The sequence below is a fragment of the Venturia canescens genome, chromosome 5 (assembly GCF_019457755.1).
Source record: "Venturia canescens isolate UGA chromosome 5, ASM1945775v1, whole genome shotgun sequence".
Lineage (NCBI taxonomy): Eukaryota > Metazoa > Arthropoda > Insecta > Hymenoptera > Ichneumonidae > Venturia > Venturia canescens.
Window position 1 is genome coordinate 14,104,304 of NC_057425.1, and position 17,678 is coordinate 14,121,981.

The window sequence follows — 17,678 nt, forward strand, 5'->3', positions numbered from 1 at the left end:
CTGTACAAAGAAGTGCCAAACGATGGAAAAAATCTGCAGTTAACTGGGCCTTTTTGTAATTGATCGTAATTTCTCTTTCGAAATTTGCAGTTATCTCATAGTGTCACAGAATCGGTATACATTTTCGCAAAACAATGATACGAACTTCAATGACACAGTTTTCATGAAAGATTCTCTAATATTATCAAAATTAATTAACAAATTATAATTATTCGCCGTAAACTGTTCAGAATATCCTAGGATCCCGATGGCCTGAAGTCTCCTCATCATGGGCTATCGGAGAAAGAAAAAATGTATGTTGCTTATATATACACGCCAATTGAGTTCCGTGATTGGTGAAGAATTTTGTGCACTGTGCTGCTATCCTAAAGGCGTGTGTGTAAAAGTATCGTGATCGTGATCAGCGGCTTCAAAATCATCACGGTGAAGGTGTGTTTTTTTTCTTCAGGGCACTTTTCGTGCCCGCGTTTGATGGTGAGAATAGTGTGCAGGCAAACACGTTTTTTATTCTCACAATAACAACATAAAATGAACATCGCCGATGGAATTGGTTACTCACGATCCGAAATATTCGGCCTCGTGGCGCGGCTTACCTTCGTAACAGCCATCGGATTTCTTGGTATGCGATGGATCGTCAGTCAAATTGATCCAACAAATGCAGCTAAGAAAAAAGCCAAGAAAAAGGTTCGTTCACTCTAAAAGCACTTTTACCTTGGCTAAAATTTCATGCTGTCAGTTTCTAAATTTTTCCACATCCAACATAACCTGTCCTAGCAACGAAGTTGTTAAAAAATAATTATCATTTCTTGCATCATGGTGTCATCATCTGAATAAATTTATTTTATCATTTTTTTTTATATTTCTGTACGAACTTGTCTCTATGACGTAGAAGATATATGAATACTCAATTGTTTCATTTTGCTTTTTTGATCTAATATCATTCACCTTGGTCTTAGTTTTCAAAAGAAATATTTCATTTCTTGTTTTCTCCCTAAGCTTTCTGCGCACATCATATAATCAAGTATCAATTGTCAAATTTCTCAAAATAACTGCTTGAATGAACATAATTTGAAATTGTTCTTGTGCTTGTTGGAAAAGGCAGAGAAACAATTAAGACGATTAGCCAAGACTGATGCTCTTGGTACTGCAATCGATACTGATCAGTTAACTGATCATGAAATGATGATCGCTAGCCACCTTGTCAATCCCAATGACATCACTGTGTCGTGGGACAGTATTGCTGGTCTCGAATCGGTTATTCAGGAACTAAAGGAAACCGTTGTTCTACCTATCCAGAGGAAAGATCTCTTTGAAGATTCGCAGCTAACTCATGCACCCAAAGTTTGTATTCTTTAAAAAAGTAAAATCAATAATTGGCAAAAAAAACGTTCATGACCACTTTTCATTGCTTTAGCAATGTTCTTATTTTGTTTCTGATATTTTTCATTATTTTAGAAATGGAATGTCATAGCATATAAAGAAAAAAACAATCCAATAAGTCAAAAGAAATCATTACAAACATAAAGTAACTATTCTGAAACTAAACATTTACAAAATTTGTTTTCATTCTTAGGGTGTATTGCTACATGGTCCTCCTGGTTGTGGAAAAACTATGATAGCAAAAGCTACTGCCAAAGAGACAAACACACGATTTATAAATTTGGATGTTAGTATATTGACTGACAAATGGTATGGAGAGAGTCAGAAATTAACCGCAGCTGTTTTCTCACTAGCTGTTAAGCTTCAACCTTGCATTATATTCATAGATGAAATAGGTAAGTCTAAACCTAAGGTATCGTTCCAAAAATAATTCAAGTCGTTATAATTTGTAACGAACATGCGAATAATAGATTCTCTCTTTTATTGAATATTCTTGTCATTATTTTTCTTCTTCATTGGATACTGACTGTTTATATTAGCCTCATTATTTCTTAGTCAATTTTTCCCATATGAATTCTTAGAATTTATCGTGATACAATTTATTTAAGATTCATGCAATGCATGTATGTTTTGCTTTAATTTTCAATTTTTTTTTGAAGATTCCTTTCTGAGAGCTCGTAATTCAACCGATCACGAAGCAACAGCGATGATGAAGGCACAGTTCATGTCTTTGTGGGATGGACTGATAACAGACCCGACATGCACCGTGATTATCATGGGGGCAACAAACAGACCTCAGGATCTCGATAGGGCTATTTTACGACGAATGCCAGCAACTTTCCACGTCGGTTTACCGGTGAAGTTTTCTGTTTATTCATATTTTTAAACGTATTCAAGCTCTCATAGAGGAAATGTTTTCCAAAACTTTTGTTCAACTTGAATTTGGAAATTTTTGACCTGTTTGTTTTTTGTCTTTTAGAACGAGAAACAACGTCGGCAGGTCCTGGATTTAATACTCATGAACGAACCCACGGATCCAGATATAAACATGGAAAGATTGGCAAAAATGACAGAAGGTTTTTCGAGCTCAGATTTGCATGAATTGTGTCGAAACGCTTCAGTATATCGAGTTCGCGATTATCTCCGAAACCATACACAGTGAGTTGATATAAAACAATGGAAAAAAATCATAAACTTTCAATGTTCACCATGCTAAAAATTGTATAATGTTGTAATCGAACTGAATTCATAATCATTGTGTTCATTTGGCAATTTCAATTTAACTGAAATATCGATTTATTCGTAATTCTGATTAATTCACGATACTTTTTCTCCCTTATATTAGATCCACCTCCAAAACTAGCGGGGGAACGGACGATGAAGACGAAGAACAATTTCACGACGCTGTGCGCCCAATAACGATGGAAGATCTTGTAACTTCAGTCAACAAAATGAGAACATCAAAAGTACAAACGAGTCATCCGATGATGAAGCTCGAGTTAGATTAAACAATCACAAAAACAAACATTATAACACATGAAAAATACTTAAGGCTATTATTGAGTACTTTGCGACCGGAGTAATATGCGTTTTTTTCTTTCATTTTTTCTCCATTAAATCTAAACTTCGTTTTTTGTAAGGAAACTTAAATTAATTTTTCATTACACATTTTCTCTCTTTCCGCTTTCATTTTACTGCGAAATTTACGTGCGAGAGCTGTAAATACGTAGATTATATGACACATATAATCGGATAAATCCTAGAATCGTGTTAAAAATAATAATATGAAAAAAGACAAAGACGAATCTCGTTACCGGGTGGTACGGGATTATGATCACAAAAATGTTTAGATAAAATTAAAAAAAGAAATTATAACGAGTCAGTGGATCGAACGGTTTGTAAAATATATTTAGAAGAGATTTTTTTCTCAAAAAACCAAAAATAATAAAGAAAAGTTGTGGAACATCACTTTCAGCTGATGAAAACCCAATTTAGAAAAAAAAAACAGACCATTTTTTATTTGCAGATTCATATTTCGTTAATTGAGAGTTGCTTCGAATGTTCGATCCCAATTTCACAAAAAGAAAAATCATTGAAATCACTTTTGATTTCAGAAAATTTTCTTCCATGCTCCTCCATATTTTTTATTTCTCTGAAATTCCGTCGTTTATTGGGGTGTCGCTTACAAGATGACATTTCACCACGGTTAACCTTCAAATTCTCGACCCACATTTCATATCTATCTACCTTTATTTTCCTTTGTTCAAACTTTGCAATGTTTTTCATTCGGATTGCGCAACAATTCAGTTAACTGTGTTTGTATCTGGAAGTGACAAGTGCACGTTAAATCAAGTTTAATTAGCATATGTAGGCGAAAATCAACGATGGAAAAAGAAAGGCGAGTGTATTGATAGATCATTTATAAAATTACGTTTTCTTGTGCGACAGCAAATGTCACTATTAATAAAATAATTGAAAAATTGTGTAACTTTCAACTTTTGCATTATGTCAATTATTGATAGATTCACCATGTTATTGTTGGAACCAGGAGAAATTTTTTTCGAAGATTATAGTGTTCGCATGAAAATTCAAGATCCATCAAATTCCAGTAAAGTCGAGTGGGTAGATGGAAGATTGAAACTTTGCTGCAAATCTTTGGTTTTTGTCAGCAAAGACATTAATCAACCCCTTATTAAAGTTCAATTGAAAGAAACATGCAAAGTGGAGAAAATCACTGACAACAATGCATCTGGGTCAGTACTTCATTGTAATATTTCATATGAATTGAGAAATATTTTGCTTCAAAGCATTATTTTTTGTTTAATCCCCTTTTTGCTTTTAGATCTAATCTTTTGGCTGTGACCTGTAAACAATATGTCGAAATGTTCGAAGGTAATCGACTCGAACCCTACAAATTTATTCACAGAAACGCCTCTTTCCTGTTCAGCTTCAATTACGCAAATGTTGAGGATTGTCTTCCCCATATCATGCAACTACTTAGAGCAGCTACTCTTCCAACTGCTGAACAAAACGCTATGGTGAGTTTTTGCAACTGCATATGAAAACAAGGATTCAATTTAACTAACTTTTTTAAAAAACATTTATTTTTTAACTACTTAAACCTGTAATGATTTTTCGAATCCTCCCTTAAAGGATATAACATTTTTCTTCATTATATACTAAACTATTGTAAAATTTTTTGGTTATCAATACCTCAACATAGTATATAATCCAAGTATACTTGAAATATGCAGATTATGGCTATAGTACATTCGAGACAATCAAGAGTTTCGTTTGATACATCATGGCTCGAAGATTTATACGAACAAGTGGTTCTTGAAATTCAGGCCAACAAAATTCTTCCCCTCGTTGTTAACCCAGGCAGGATATTGTTGACAAACAGTAGGATCTACTTTCAGCCATACAACAATATGGATCAGGTAAGTAAATTATCAATAAAAATAATGGATCATTGAATTCCCCGGTGGTAAATATTTACAAGCAGGTCTCAACCTTAAAACAGCTTCAATTTTTTAATAAATTCAAAGCTATACTATGATTTGGAAATATCTTTACTACAGTGGTGAAAGGATGTATAATATGTAAAAAAATTTTGAGAAAAAAGTGTGATATGAAAGTCAAAAATATTTGAATCCTGATAATCATGTATTTTCATTTGGAAACTGATTTGTATACAATATTTGTACTCATCCCACTATTTCTACATGTCTAAAAATTTCACAAAAATCTTTGAATGTGTGTCAGATTCGTTGAACACATGGAAATAGTTGGGTGGGTCCGGAATTTCTTCAAATGTCTTCGGACGAATCATTGGAAATAGAAATAATCTTATGCTTTCGTTATAAGCTCTCGAAAAAAATTTAGAGCAGTTTTAACGTGGAGCCCCACTCGTGAATATCTACGAACAAGTATATTATTAATTTATTAATTGAGTAAAAAAATAATTTTATTTCATTTTTAGCATCCGGTTTTGAAAATTAATCTAAAAAACGTGAAGAGCGTTTTAAAACGTCGATTTCTATTAAGGCAAGTGGTAAGTGCTAGAAAAAGTGAAATGCGCTTGTGATGACAGACATATCTGAATTATTTTGCAATCTTTAAACTCTTGAGATTTTTTAGGGATTGGAAATAAAATGGAATCGTCAACCGGACAATAAGAATGAGTTTCTTTTTTTGTCGTTCAAAAATCAAGAAAACAGAGATAATCTCTTCGAGAGTTTAACGAGCCAATCAGAACTTCGACTTGATACGATTCCTCAAAACCAAATGACGTTACAGTGGCAAAACGGAGCTTTATCGAATTATGATTATCTTTTGTATATCAACAGGTAGAAAAATGTTCCGTTAAATATATGTCGATTGTGACGAGTTGAAAAATAATAATAACGAAATGAATATCAGCTTGTGATGTATAGTTCGATGATATTATTCGAATATTGTTTGCAGCTTAGCTGATCGGACATTCCATGATTTGACTCAGTATCCTGTAATGCCTTGGATTATTCGGGATTATAGTTCTTCGACGCTGGACTTCAATGACGTTAATATTTACAGAGATTTGACGAAACCTATTGGTGCCTTGGAGCCGAATCGTTTGGGCAGACTAAAAGTAGAAGAATATTTTTCGATAGTCGACACAATTGATTGACCGTCAAAATAATTTAAATGAGAACATTGAAAGATCTTTTTTGATTGAGAAAGCTGTTAAACCGTTTCAATTTGTTTTTCTCGTTGCCGAAAGTTGCGAATATGGTAATCTGTGTTATGCCCGAATGTGAGAACGAGCGAGCTGAGAAAAAAATAATGAATAACAAATATCTAGAGTCGCGATAGTGACTCTGAAACAAGTAAATTTATGTATATGACAAATCCCTGCTGGAGAGTCTTTACCGGAGCGATAGCGCTTACAATTGTTTTCAAAATCTTTCAAAATTTGTTTCTTTAATAATTAATTAATTACAGTAGTTCAGAGAATACTGTAAGTTGACGTATTTTTTATTTTTTTTAAGTTACTAATCTCTCGGATAAACAAATAAATAATTGAGGAAAAAAGAAAATAAATAAAAATAGTTGATTTTCGGAATAGCTATCGAAACATTAGGTACACCTAATACAGTTGATAATATACAATATTATGACTAACCTAAATCTACAATTTCAATTCAGGAATAAATTAGGTAATTTTCAATTCGAATTTCCTATTTATACGAGTTTTAAAACAAATAAATTTCATTGCAGGAACGATATGAGGAGATGACGGAAAACAAATTTTTGTACGGATCTCATTATAGCGCTCCAGGGTTCGTCTTGTTTTATTTAGTAAGAAAATATCCTCAGTACATGCTCTGTCTTCAAAACGGTCGATTTGATCACCCGGACAGAATGTTCAACAAGTACGTGTGTTTCAATGATTTATTCTGTGGTTTTCATTGGCAAAAGATAATAATCTTGTATCGCTTCGCATGCATCGTAATCGTTGCTAAATTTTCGGGGGAGGGTTGAGGTTGTGGTTTTCTCTAAAAAGTTTCGCGCTCAAATCGACAATACATATCTTTTATTGCTTTACCGAACTCTGCAGAATCGATTTATTGTTATACTCCTTAACAAGAAAAAACCTAACAGTGTAGCCGACGTATGGAAAAATGTATTGATGAACATGTCGGACTTTAAAGAGCTGATACCCGAATTTTATGACACGAACAACGGTGGGGATTTTTTAGTGAATAGCTATGGTATCGATTTTGGATATCGACATGACGGTACCAAAATTGGTGATGTACAGCTACCGCCTTGGGCTAATGGTAAGATTGATATTTGGTTCATCAGAATATCAACAAAAATTTCGGAAACTTTTGTTTTTCATTTCAAAATATGTCTAATGGATCTTTGAATAGTTCTAAAATTAATACGTGAATGCTAAAAACGCAAAACTTCAATCGATTTTTTTTTCAAATTTTGATTTTGTAACGCCAAAAACATTCAATGGGTTAGCTCTATGAAAAAAAAAATTATCGTTTACAACAGTTTCCGGAATTATTTCAAATGCATTCCCATTAAATTTGGTTCTTCATTTTTCTTGTAGGGCCAGCTGATTTCATAAAAAAATTGAGAAACGCCATGGAAAGCGACTGGGTATCGCAGAATTTGCATCATTGGATTGATTTGATATTCGGTTACAAGCAACGAGGCATCGAAGCCGAAAAAGCTGACAATGGTTATTACATTTCAAATTTCTCAGAGCCAAATAATCAATATAAATAATTTTTTGGAGCAACAAACAAATGAAATTTCATTATCTATTTTTGTTTGTAGTATTTTTCCATCTGTGTTACGAGGGGGCAGTGGATCTTGACACGATTCACGACATTAATGATCGTCATGGCCTCGAAGTACAAATAATGGAATTTGGACAAATTCCTAAACAGGTTTTTACCCTTCCACATCCAAAACGTTTGGTGTCTTTGCAAAATTTAACGATCGACCAGCGCTTGTCGAGCTCAGAGCAGAGTCCAACTTTAGGTGAAATCAATATATTATTTGCATTTAATTGTGGATGAATTACACGTATATAAATGTATGCCAAATTTTCATCGTGTTCAATTCAGGAAAATACCACAATTACGAAGTCATTTGCAGAACAACATTCAAGAACTTATTTTTTGGGCTCAATTCACAGAAAACAAGTCCCTGCCAAAAAGACAAACGTTACACCAATTGACAATATTTCCATCTCACAAAGAAGCCATTTCGAGTGTATGCTTGATGAATGGAGGATTCGGCGATGACATTGCCTCGGTTGGCCATGACGGTGTCCTCAAATTATATTCGGTGAAAACTGGAAAGTCCACAAGAAGTGTAAATCTTTCCTCGCTACCTTTATCTTCGTGTATTTCGTATCGAACTTCCACTGGACGAAATATTATTGTTGCTGGTTCCTGGGACAACACTTTGTAAGTATTAGAATATGAACAAAAATAATCCATCAGCGTAATAATGACATTCAGTCTTTAGCATTATACAAAAAAAAAACGTGCTCGAATTCCTACAAATTTGTTTATAAAATGAATATACAAATCATGAGAGAGGTCGACGCAGGATGCCTTTTGGCGTTAGAGTTAGTCACTCTTTCGGCCATGGCAACGTACTTATTCGATAGATCTCATTAAGTTCATTAGATAAAAAAAAAAGAATTTTTTTGTTCAACCTTTAGACGGCCGGTATTTGAGAGTTAAAATCGCCCTTGAAAAGTGCTGGAATTAGTGTCTAGTATCGCATATCAACTATATACAAAGTTTATTATGATATCACGGAGCAAGCCCATATATGGGTTTCCCGGTCTTCTAGAGGTGAAATTTTGTTCCATCTTTGTTTCGAAACTTGCTTTCTATAATCCAATAGTAAGAAACAATTCTTCTTGATACAACCGATTTTTCGACTTATTCGTTGGATATAACTAAAAAGTATAGATTCTAGTATTGAGGCTGTCACGCCCGTATTATTATTATAGAAGTTTTAGGCATTCATCTAGAAATCTCGCACTTCTACAAAAATACTATTGTTTTTTGAATCATCTTCACAGTTTTTTCGATTAATTATTAACTTTATTTTTTTCAATTCTCAAATGAATATAAAATATTACTAGTTTTGATAAGAAAATGAATTAATTTTTCAATTGTCTGACGATTTTTAAAGAATATTCTATGACGTTGAATTCGGCCGTGTAATCGATACTCTCCACGGCCACGAGGACGCAGTATCCTGTTTAGCCTGGATATCATCTAGTCAAATAATCGTGTCAGGCTCGTGGGATTGCACGGTTAAAATATGGCGAAGTTATGATTCAGGATCGAAAATAAAACCAGCGGAATGTCTTATAGCTCAATTGGATCACGAGGCTAAAGTTATAGCATTGGACGTGTCCAGGTACATTTATTATCGACACAATTTACAACCACTGTACAACCGTCACGCAATTAATTATTACATATTTTTATTATCATAACTTTAGTGTAATACTTTTACGATCAGAGCACAATCTTTACGATTGTTTCGATGATATTCTATCAAACAACTCGTAAAGTTAACGAACCCTCGATATTTATAAATTTCGAAAACCCTGAAATATTAAGCGCGTTGATTGATTAATAAATATTTTGATTATTCTCATTTCGTAGAAACGAAAATTTGTTGGTGTCCGGTACGGACGACGGAGAGATTTTTTTGTGGAATACGGATTCGTATGACGTTACGTACACGATCAAAGGTACTAAGATTTGTCTGACGAAAAAAACACCTCCGAATCCGCTCTTTTTCGTTGTTTATTCTTTTTTTAATTTGCCCTCTCGAAGGTCACACCGGCAGGATAAATGCAATTAAATTTGACTGTGAATCGAAAAATATAATTTCGTGTTCGAACGACATGGCGATTAACGTTTTCGACATACAAACGAGTACGAGAATTTACAGTACAACTTTGGAGGACGAGCCAATCGCTCTCAGTTGGAACAGTACAATTTTGTTCATCGGTGACACACGAGGCAATCTCAGTTTATGGGATTCTCAAGGTGCTCTTTTCCTTTCAACCCTGAATTGTCACGCAGGTAATTTAAACTTTAATTTTCAATAAATAAATAATAAATAAGGAAACCATCGAAGTTAAAGTCTTTTTCATTTTTTAGGTAATCTTACAACAATCACCACGACACCCGATCAAAGCCGTGTTATCACGGGTGGAGTCGACAAGAAAATTATTGTTTGGACGTGCCAATGACCTTCAAATTCTGAGAATCATTCATCAAGTTTATATCTTCGTTGATATTGAAATATATATTGTATATATTGAATTCGTACTTCAGGAGGATTGAAAGAAAATTCCATTAATGTATAGTTAAGCAAATATTTCATGAAAACGGAAATAACAAATAAGTAGTTTGATTTTGAGAACTGCAAAATTATAAAACTCTTGATACTCCATAATACTAATTCGACAACAAAGTTCGATAGCCAAATAAAAGAAAAAAGAATGAGTGATATCATGACTTCACATGGTAGACCAATTTTGATAGTATTAACGGCCGAAATAGAGTGAGTAAATAAAATATTCTCTATTGCTTCTCACGATATTAAGGAGTTTGTTGATTCGAGCGATTATTTATTATTTTGTTCATTATTCGTGAGCACTGTGGGCACGGAGTTTTAGTAATGTTCAGTGAATTCGTTTTATTATCTTACAATTTTAATATTACCGCGAGTTTCACACAAATTTACATCTTTGTACAGTGATTCCTCAAAAACTATGAAGCTTTTTCAATTGCTCGTAAGTTATGAAGAATATTATATTCCACGGGCCCATTCGTAGAAACGTTGGAACGAAACCCTTGTAAAGAGCGAAGAATCCCTCATTTTTGATCGTCTAACAAAATGTAATAAAAATCAATGTTATATTATAGATGTAGTTGAAAGGATCATTTTTGAACTATTAGGCTGGCAAAATCCTTTTATACAACGCAACCACGTTTGTTATATAAAGTATCGTGTGCACCTCTGAGGCAAAAACTTTGAACTCCTCGGCTCACGTTGCTTCCTTGGTACACAAAGTACTATTTTCTATTTTTCGTACAAAATTATGTTTATGTTTTCGTGTAGTAGAAAATGCTGAATATTTTTTTGCAAAATGTTTGTCCGCACTTACCTGCAGAAAACAATCGATACTTCCACTATAAATATGGGACGGGAGAGTTCCACAAGCTGTATGAACTCTTCTTTGATTCATCAATCGAGTCTGAAATGAGATTACCCAACTCATTATTATTATTGTTTTCATAGTAATCAGTGAAATTGAGATGATCATTTTTGAATAGAATTGAGATAAATATATTCATCGATAAAGAAGGTAAAAAATGAACAAATATTTTATGACTGAAAAAATGACCGATAGGAAAGTTCTGACCTTGTTGCAGAGTAATATTGTTTTTTATTATGAAATTTGTAACTCACCCGAACAACGTCAATCGGAGTCGAAGCTACAGCACTCCCCATACTGGCAACAAAGCTCGAGCTGCAATATTAATGAAAGAAAAAGAAACAGAACTATAAACACGATGGAAGCATAGTGTTGTACAATAGAAAATTTTATTAAATTCCGCGAATATTAAGGAGATTATCCGTTGCCATTTATTATAGAGTGATTGTGTTTTTCAAACAATAAATACAGTTACGGACCATCAACCCTTATCCAGGCACTATTTATCAACACGAGAGCGTCTAAAAATTATGAAAATGGCTAAATGCGAAAAACAAAAATATAATCAAAATCCCACAACGAAAACAAACACAACGAAAATGCATGCAAAGTAGAAGTTTCAAAAGATTTTAAGTTAGTCCGAGTGTTGAATTTCTAGTGTTTGTTTTGAATTTTGAAATAAGCTCAATGGGTATTGTTGGATTAAAAACAAACATGATAAAATAAACAATATTATGAAAAAATAAAATGGATAAGTAGAAAAATGCTAACCAAGAAGACTATGCGAAGTAGATGAAGATAAATTCATCTGGTGAACATTCGTTCTGTTTTGTTTATTTGATTTTTGTTTCGTTTATTTTTTAAGATCGTGAAAATAGGACACGGAGGATCGAACTCGCTGCTTTCATGTCATGTTTATTGCGGTCCAACCTCCATGTACACTTTTTTCTCTTTCTCTCTCTTTCTGTGTGTGTGCTCTGGTGTGCACGACACTGTCAATGAACCTGTAAAGAAAATGAAACTTTATGACCAAAAATTGTCTATCTTTCACTCGACCGGGTCGAATTTGAATCTATAAATTTTTCTCTTAGAATCACTATTTTTCATATCATTATGAATGAAAGCTTTTTGTATACAGAATTATTGCTGGGGGGGGGGGGGGGGGGGGGGGGGTATTTGTACCAGATGAACATACGCGACTCGAAATTGAGTGCACAGGAAAAAAGTTATGGTATTTCTTTGGCTCTGAATAGTGCGAGTAGTAATGAACAATGATGGAAAAAATACGCCAAAAACGGTTGAGAGAAAACAAAAGCCGATACAAAAATTGTTATTTGCGTAGCAATGTCAGGCTGGATAGAAAAATTTGCCTGGATAAGGGTTGATCCATTTGAGACCTGTGGTCTCTTTTTTTTAATAAAACAATTAGCGACGGAGACGTTGTTTCTCTCCTGAAATAATATTGAAATGTTAGGATAGTAAAATGATCACTTTTACAACAAGAAACGGAAAAAATCATGCAAGGTCATGTTGTTGTTGCTGTTATTGTTATTATTTTCATGATGAAACCTTTCAGTCGGGCAATCGGCATCCATGCATTAATTTTTGATAAATTTATAGATTGCTCTGTTGCAAAAAATCTTATTAAGGATAATGAAATGTAGGACAAAAACGTTGCAACTTACATAAAATGATTAGTGACACTGTCTCCTACGATTCGCGTCAACCTGCCCTTTGTAAAGTCATAAATAGGCAATTCGACTGCCGCAATGACTCCGGCTCTTTGAGCTGTTGGTCCAACCCCCTGAATTTTGTAATTGTTATTCTTGTTTAAATATTCGTTCTTATATGCAGTTTTTATTACTCTAAGATCGACTATGCAATAACGCGAATCAAATGTTATCAAAGCTTGCAGCATCGTTTGAATTCACTGAAAATAATGTTTTGCATTTTTTGCAATCTCTCAGTTGTGACGTCCCGAAAATGAATTGTACAATTGTTGTAGATAAACGTTGTAAAGACGAGAAAAAATATCTCGTTACTTTGCAATGATACAATCTTTGATAACATATCAAAAAAAGTCAACACTGAAGTTCGCAACATTGGAGTCCAACGGAATGAATGCAAATAACATTTGTAATTCACCAATTTTTTATTTCACGAAGTATCGGTGCAGGTTGAAAAATTTCGAATTGCAAATTGGGCAGGGAACAAAATTGGAGAATTACTAGAATTACTGGAGGGTTTTTTTGGATCATTTAGTTGGATTCCGTCGTTGCAAAATTCAGCGTCATGAAAAAAGTATATCAAACACAACATATGCAATTTTCTCAAAGGATAATAAAGAGTTTTCTTTGCACTAGGAATTATTTCATACTTTTCTAAGGCAGGGAATATTTAGAGATAAAAAAAATCAGTTGATGGATGTATAATTACTTTGTGAGTAATAGATTGGATGTTAGAATTTGCCAAACAATGGCAACATGTTCAATGATAATTACTGATGGCTTTTCATAAGGAAAAGGATATTCGTATAATTCGTATATTTGATTAATGTTTACCCTCCACAATCCACGTACACCCTCATGTTGGTATACATCCCGGAAACACCGGCTCAGAGACAAATTCCCCTCGACACCAGTCACTTGCATGCGAACTTTCACCACATCAGTTGGATTAGCGATTGCGCTTGAAATAGCTCCTGCTAACGCTGCACACACAACATTTATAAGCACTAAATCATCTGTTCCCCATTTTTCGGTAGCGGCTCGTTTAAGCGTGTAGTATGTGCCAAATTTAATTGTTCCATATGTAGCCTGCCTCAGTATTGCCGAGCTGATCCTGTTTTGATGCGAGAAAAAAAAACAAACAAAAAATTGACTTTCCGCAATTAATTTCCAATCAAATTCTTTCAAAATTTTTTTTCTGCTTACAGCAACAAAGATAAATTCTCGTCTCTGGTGCATTTGGTGCGTACTATGTTTTTTTTTACCTAAAGTGCTCGTGATTAGTAAATGCCCGTGGTTGAGAAAGTAGCAAAATGCTTTGTTTTGTTTTTCTTGAGGAAAAAAAGAAGAGGAAACTCAGTGAAAAATTTGGCGCGCAAGATAAAGTCACATTTATAAGGATCTTCAAGAGTTTTTTTTCAACTTTTTAATTTTTTCCATTCCAAGCTCTACAGCGCTCTAGAACACCACAGCTATTACATGAATTTATAGACAGCGCGACAACTTTTGGCTTTCCGTCACCAAGTTCCCCATAAATAACAGTTCATTGCAAGAAAAAGAACTCAACTATAAATTCTGCTTCATTCATGGTTATTTTTGGTGCTGTCATTTCAGGGAGCTTGCAAATTTTTTTTCAGAAATATTTTTATTCCTAGTTTTCTAAACTTTTCTGAGAAATAATAGATTTTATTTGAATCATTTTAGTCGAGCAAATAGTGCTTTTACTTGCCAAATTTTTTTACATAGATTGAATTTAATTTTAAAAGGAATATTCTTTGATATTATGGATATGAATTTTTTAATTATTTAATTTAATTATTTTGTTTGTCTTTTCTAGACGCATGTCATTTTGTTGCTTATGATACAGGAAATCTGTCTATATTTTATTGTGGTAAAATTTAAAAAAATTCATCTTGAATTTTGACTTTTTAAAAATTCATTTCTCATTTCACTTTTGTTAAAAAATTTGAGCATGTCAAAATTCTTTTGATTTTTGATCAGTTCTTCCAAACCATAAAGACTTAATATTGATTTGCGTAAACTATCATGCGTGTGTAGAGTGTGCAATTTTTATGTAGCAATAAAAGAGCTTCATACAATGAAATATATAGTTCAGATAAGCTTGAAGCAGTAGAAAAAAATCATTTGTCAACTCACCCACAGTACAGTGATTTGAAGCCTTCTTGTTTAGAAATTTGAACAAGAGCATCTGTCATACCAGAGTATCGTAAAGAAGCATATTTCTTGTCGAACTTTTGGCCTTGAACTTGTAGACGAGTCTTAGTCGTATCTAGGGGGAATGTACCTGGACAAAAAAAATCGATTAAATTGTAACGAGATACAATAAAATGAGCAATCTTATTTTTATGAAAAAAATCCATGAAACGTTACCTAATTCTGCAACTATCGAAGCTAGTCCCCCGTAAACAAAAGGACACCAATCCATCGAGTTTTTATCTCCCATTACCATCTGCGCTCTACTGCTCGTTGTTTTTCAATTTGAAAAAATGAAAATCTAGTATACGATTAACAGGTTAGTTTTGACAAGATACTAGGTCGAAATTCAGCGCTCTAAAAGAATGTCACTCTTTTTGAGATATACAATACGGACATTTGGAGTCAACGAAAAATCCCCAATATCTTTTTTCCACTCCAAACACTTTGTTTAACAAACTTTTTTTTCTTTTATCGTAACGATCGTGCGTTTTTCTGACGAAATAACCGATAAACGCGGGGAAAAATAACGCGTGTATAATATACCCAATGTGTTTCTCCCATTCGTCAATTTTACGATGAAATTGTCGCCAATCGCATGCTATCGGAATTTTTTTTTTTACATTTCTTTCAACGATCTCCACGCACCTCGTGGACGTGTAGGGAACGAGAAATCGCCGAAGACTCACACTAATCTTGTTTTTTGCTGTTCTTCATGTGTGAGTTGTGTGCTTGTTGCTTACTATTATCGTGCATAACAATAATAGGCGCGCGTTCTTGGTTCGACTTGTTTACGCGCTGCGGCTAAAATTTTTTCTCATTACGTTCTCGTTGTTCCTTTATATTACGAATATTTATTCCAAAAATTATGTAAAAAAATCTTTCCGTTCATTTTCGTCTTATTATCACACAAGGATTTAAGGTGAGCTTATCGGTTATGAAATTTTTTGTATTATTTTCATGGCTTATTTCTTTCGTTTTCAAGTTTGGAGCGTCGAAGTATCTCGACATTTGTATCATTGCTTAGAGAAAATAGTAAAACAAATTTTTTATTCTAACACAAAATGCTGACCCATGAAATAATAATTACTTTGCGGCGGAATCTGCATACGGATTTGACGACATCTGATTTTATATTGATTCAATTTGTAGACATTTTTTTTGTAGCCTCAATAAACTAGCTCGAATAATCGATGTGCCTACTTCCAACTCCTAAAATAAATTTGTGAGAGGGGAAAGCTGGTGGCCTTTTAATAAACCATGAGGCGACAATTAATAAACCTACAATAATTTGAAATTCGCTTGTAATAAAAAATTTATCATGTCTTGTAGGATAATGAGCAAAAATTTGAAAAATTAAACTGAAAATGAAACAATCTTCCCAATGATTTCCATCAATATTATTTGATTGTAGAATTGTCAAGTCAGCAATAATGGCAGAATTAATCAGTGGAAAATGCAGCAACGAAAATGATTCCCATCATTCGGTAAAAGTTTTGGATGAAGAGGATGCTCTCCTGGATGAGGTGATTTGCGGCATAAATGCTAAATCAGAAATAAATGATACAAATAACGGAGACAAGATGGACAGTGTAACTGTGAATGACGAGCAAAATAGAAGTATGAAATTAGAATTGAACTCTGAAGAGAATTTGATAAACAAAATGGAGATGAACGAAGCGATTGTAGTAGAGCATATGAAAAATAAAGAAGATTCAGTAGAAACAAAAGATCTTGGATTGGAGTGGATCGAGAGTGATGAAAGCATAGATAGAGATGAATGCTTGCGCGACGGTGGTAGAAGTCCTATCACTCAGGAAAATAATGAAACTACGCGTAAGAGATTAAGAGAAGAGAGCTTGGAGAAGTACAACGAAAGAGTCTCCAGAAATAGAAAAAACAGTGGGTCAAGCTCCAGCACAACTTCCTCAGGTGCTGGCAAAAAATCAGAACAATTTGAAAATGACCCTGCTGTATTGGCCCGGAGACAAAAAGATATAGATTATGGAAAAAATACTATAGGCTATGACAGATACATCAAAATGGTTCCTAAGTAAGTTTGAAACATTTTCTTTTATAATGAAAAATTGGAAGAGAATCATGCAAAGTTTATTCAGCTGTAAAATTACATTGGAATGTTTCAGGAAAAATTTTTATCCATTAAAAAAAATTCAATTTTCAGCATGGAACAAAAGTTATTTATAATAAAGAAAAACCTATTTTCCAGACACCAAAGAACCAAAGAGCATCCAAAAACGCCGCCAAAATACACGAAATATAGTAGACGAGGGTGGGATGGTATGGTAAAGTTATGGCGAAAACAGCTTCATACTTGGGATCCTCCAGAAGAAAATGGCACGAAAGAGGAATCCGAAAATCCAACTTTTTCATAGTCAAATATCGCTCTAAAAGAAAATCATGAAAAAAAAGAAGCTCTAGCGAAATAAGTTCATAAATTTACAAATAAATGTTGGAGCTATCATTCGATGGTTTTTATACGAAATACAGACAGGCCGTGTTTATTTTCAATTTGTACGTGGATGTACGAGCCTCATGTGTGAAATATATATTTCTTGGAATACGCGAATACGAAT

General features: G+C 33.7%; 4 protein-coding genes across 8 annotated transcripts; 3 read left to right on the plus strand and 1 right to left on the minus strand.

The window, feature by feature from the left end:
• Positions 1-349: 349 nt before the first annotated feature.
• nmd (no mitochondrial derivative) lies at positions 350-3,875 on the plus strand. The gene is made up of 6 exons (XM_043420577.1): positions 350-684; positions 1,099-1,341; positions 1,574-1,775; positions 2,040-2,236; positions 2,360-2,538; positions 2,726-3,875. The coding sequence occupies exons 1-6, from the start codon at positions 529-531 to the stop codon at positions 2,886-2,888; spliced, it is 1,140 nt and encodes a 379-aa protein (XP_043276512.1). The 5' UTR covers positions 350-528; the 3' UTR covers positions 2,889-3,875.
• Positions 3,645-10,849, plus strand: LOC122411621 (protein FAN-like). 2 transcript variants are annotated; one of them, XM_043420570.1, is made up of 16 exons: positions 3,645-3,778; positions 3,903-4,133; positions 4,223-4,418; positions 4,635-4,820; positions 5,363-5,434; positions 5,521-5,729; positions 5,848-6,010; positions 6,640-6,794; positions 7,024-7,202; positions 7,484-7,615; positions 7,714-7,920; positions 8,078-8,351; positions 9,094-9,324; positions 9,576-9,664; positions 9,750-10,001; positions 10,080-10,849. In XM_043420570.1, the coding sequence occupies exons 1-16, from the start codon at positions 3,765-3,767 to the stop codon at positions 10,169-10,171; spliced, it is 2,682 nt and encodes an 893-aa protein (XP_043276505.1). In that variant the 5' UTR covers positions 3,645-3,764; the 3' UTR covers positions 10,172-10,849. The 2 variants fall into 2 exon arrangements, with proteins under 2 accessions (XP_043276505.1, XP_043276506.1); XM_043420571.1 differs by having other exon boundaries at positions 4,307-4,418.
• Positions 10,606-15,649, minus strand: Bmcp (uncoupling protein Bmcp mitochondrial). Of its 4 annotated transcripts, none has more exons than XM_043420581.1 (8): positions 15,631-15,649; positions 15,262-15,385; positions 15,028-15,175; positions 13,705-13,984; positions 12,829-12,947; positions 11,398-11,458; positions 11,093-11,182; positions 10,606-10,813 (listed from the first exon to the last, which is right to left on the minus strand). In XM_043420581.1, the coding sequence occupies exons 2-8, from the start codon at positions 15,338-15,340 to the stop codon at positions 10,688-10,690; spliced, it is 903 nt and encodes a 300-aa protein (XP_043276516.1). In that variant the 5' UTR covers positions 15,341-15,385; positions 15,631-15,649; the 3' UTR covers positions 10,606-10,687. The 4 variants fall into 4 exon arrangements, 3 of the variants coding, with proteins under 3 accessions (XP_043276516.1, XP_043276515.1, XP_043276514.1); XM_043420580.1 differs by lacking the exon at positions 15,631-15,649 and adding an exon at positions 15,482-15,624; XM_043420579.1 differs by lacking the exon at positions 15,631-15,649 and having other exon boundaries at positions 15,262-15,624.
• A 134-nt stretch (positions 15,650-15,783) lies between these two features.
• On the plus strand, positions 15,784-17,671 carry Slbp (Stem-loop binding protein). Its single transcript, XM_043420582.1, has 3 exons — positions 15,784-16,006; positions 16,499-17,137; positions 17,312-17,671. The coding sequence occupies exons 2-3, from the start codon at positions 16,518-16,520 to the stop codon at positions 17,475-17,477; spliced, it is 786 nt and encodes a 261-aa protein (XP_043276517.1). The 5' UTR covers positions 15,784-16,006; positions 16,499-16,517; the 3' UTR covers positions 17,478-17,671.
• The last annotated feature ends 7 nt before the right edge of the window (positions 17,672-17,678 follow it).

What these genes read in the sequence shown, in the direction of transcription:
- Slbp (XM_043420582.1), top strand. Translation starts at nt 16,518, where the DNA reads ATGGCAGAATTAATCAGTGGAAAATGCAGCAACGAAAATGATTCCCAT. An exon ending in TACATCAAAATGGTTCCTAA is followed by an intron (nt 17,138 to 17,311) that starts GTAAGTTTGAAA and finishes CCTATTTTCCAG; the next exon opens with ACACCAAAGAACCAAAGAGC.
- Bmcp (XM_043420581.1), bottom strand. Translation starts at nt 15,340, where the DNA reads ATGGTAATGGGAGATAAAAACTCGATGGATTGGTGTCCTTTTGTTTAC. An exon ending in CTCCGATTGACGTTGTTCGG is followed by an intron (nt 11,183 to 11,397) that starts GTGAGTTACAAA and finishes ATCTCATTTCAG; the next exon opens with ACTCGATTGATGAATCAAAG. An exon ending in GTATCGATTGTTTTCTGCAG is followed by an intron (nt 10,814 to 11,092) that starts GTAAGTGCGGAC and finishes ACATTTTGTTAG; the next exon opens with ACGATCAAAAATGAGGGATT.
- LOC122411621 (XM_043420570.1), top strand. An exon ending in GCTACCGCCTTGGGCTAATG is followed by an intron (nt 7,203 to 7,483) that starts GTAAGATTGATA and finishes TTTTTCTTGTAG; the next exon opens with GGCCAGCTGATTTCATAAAA. An exon ending in CGTTACGTACACGATCAAAG is followed by an intron (nt 9,665 to 9,749) that starts GTACTAAGATTT and finishes GCCCTCTCGAAG; the next exon opens with GTCACACCGGCAGGATAAAT.
- nmd (XM_043420577.1), top strand. Translation starts at nt 529, where the DNA reads ATGAACATCGCCGATGGAATTGGTTACTCACGATCCGAAATATTCGGC. An exon ending in AGAAAAAAGCCAAGAAAAAG is followed by an intron (nt 685 to 1,098) that starts GTTCGTTCACTC and finishes TTGTTGGAAAAG; the next exon opens with GCAGAGAAACAATTAAGACG. An exon ending in CTTTCCACGTCGGTTTACCG is followed by an intron (nt 2,237 to 2,359) that starts GTGAAGTTTTCT and finishes TTTGTCTTTTAG; the next exon opens with AACGAGAAACAACGTCGGCA.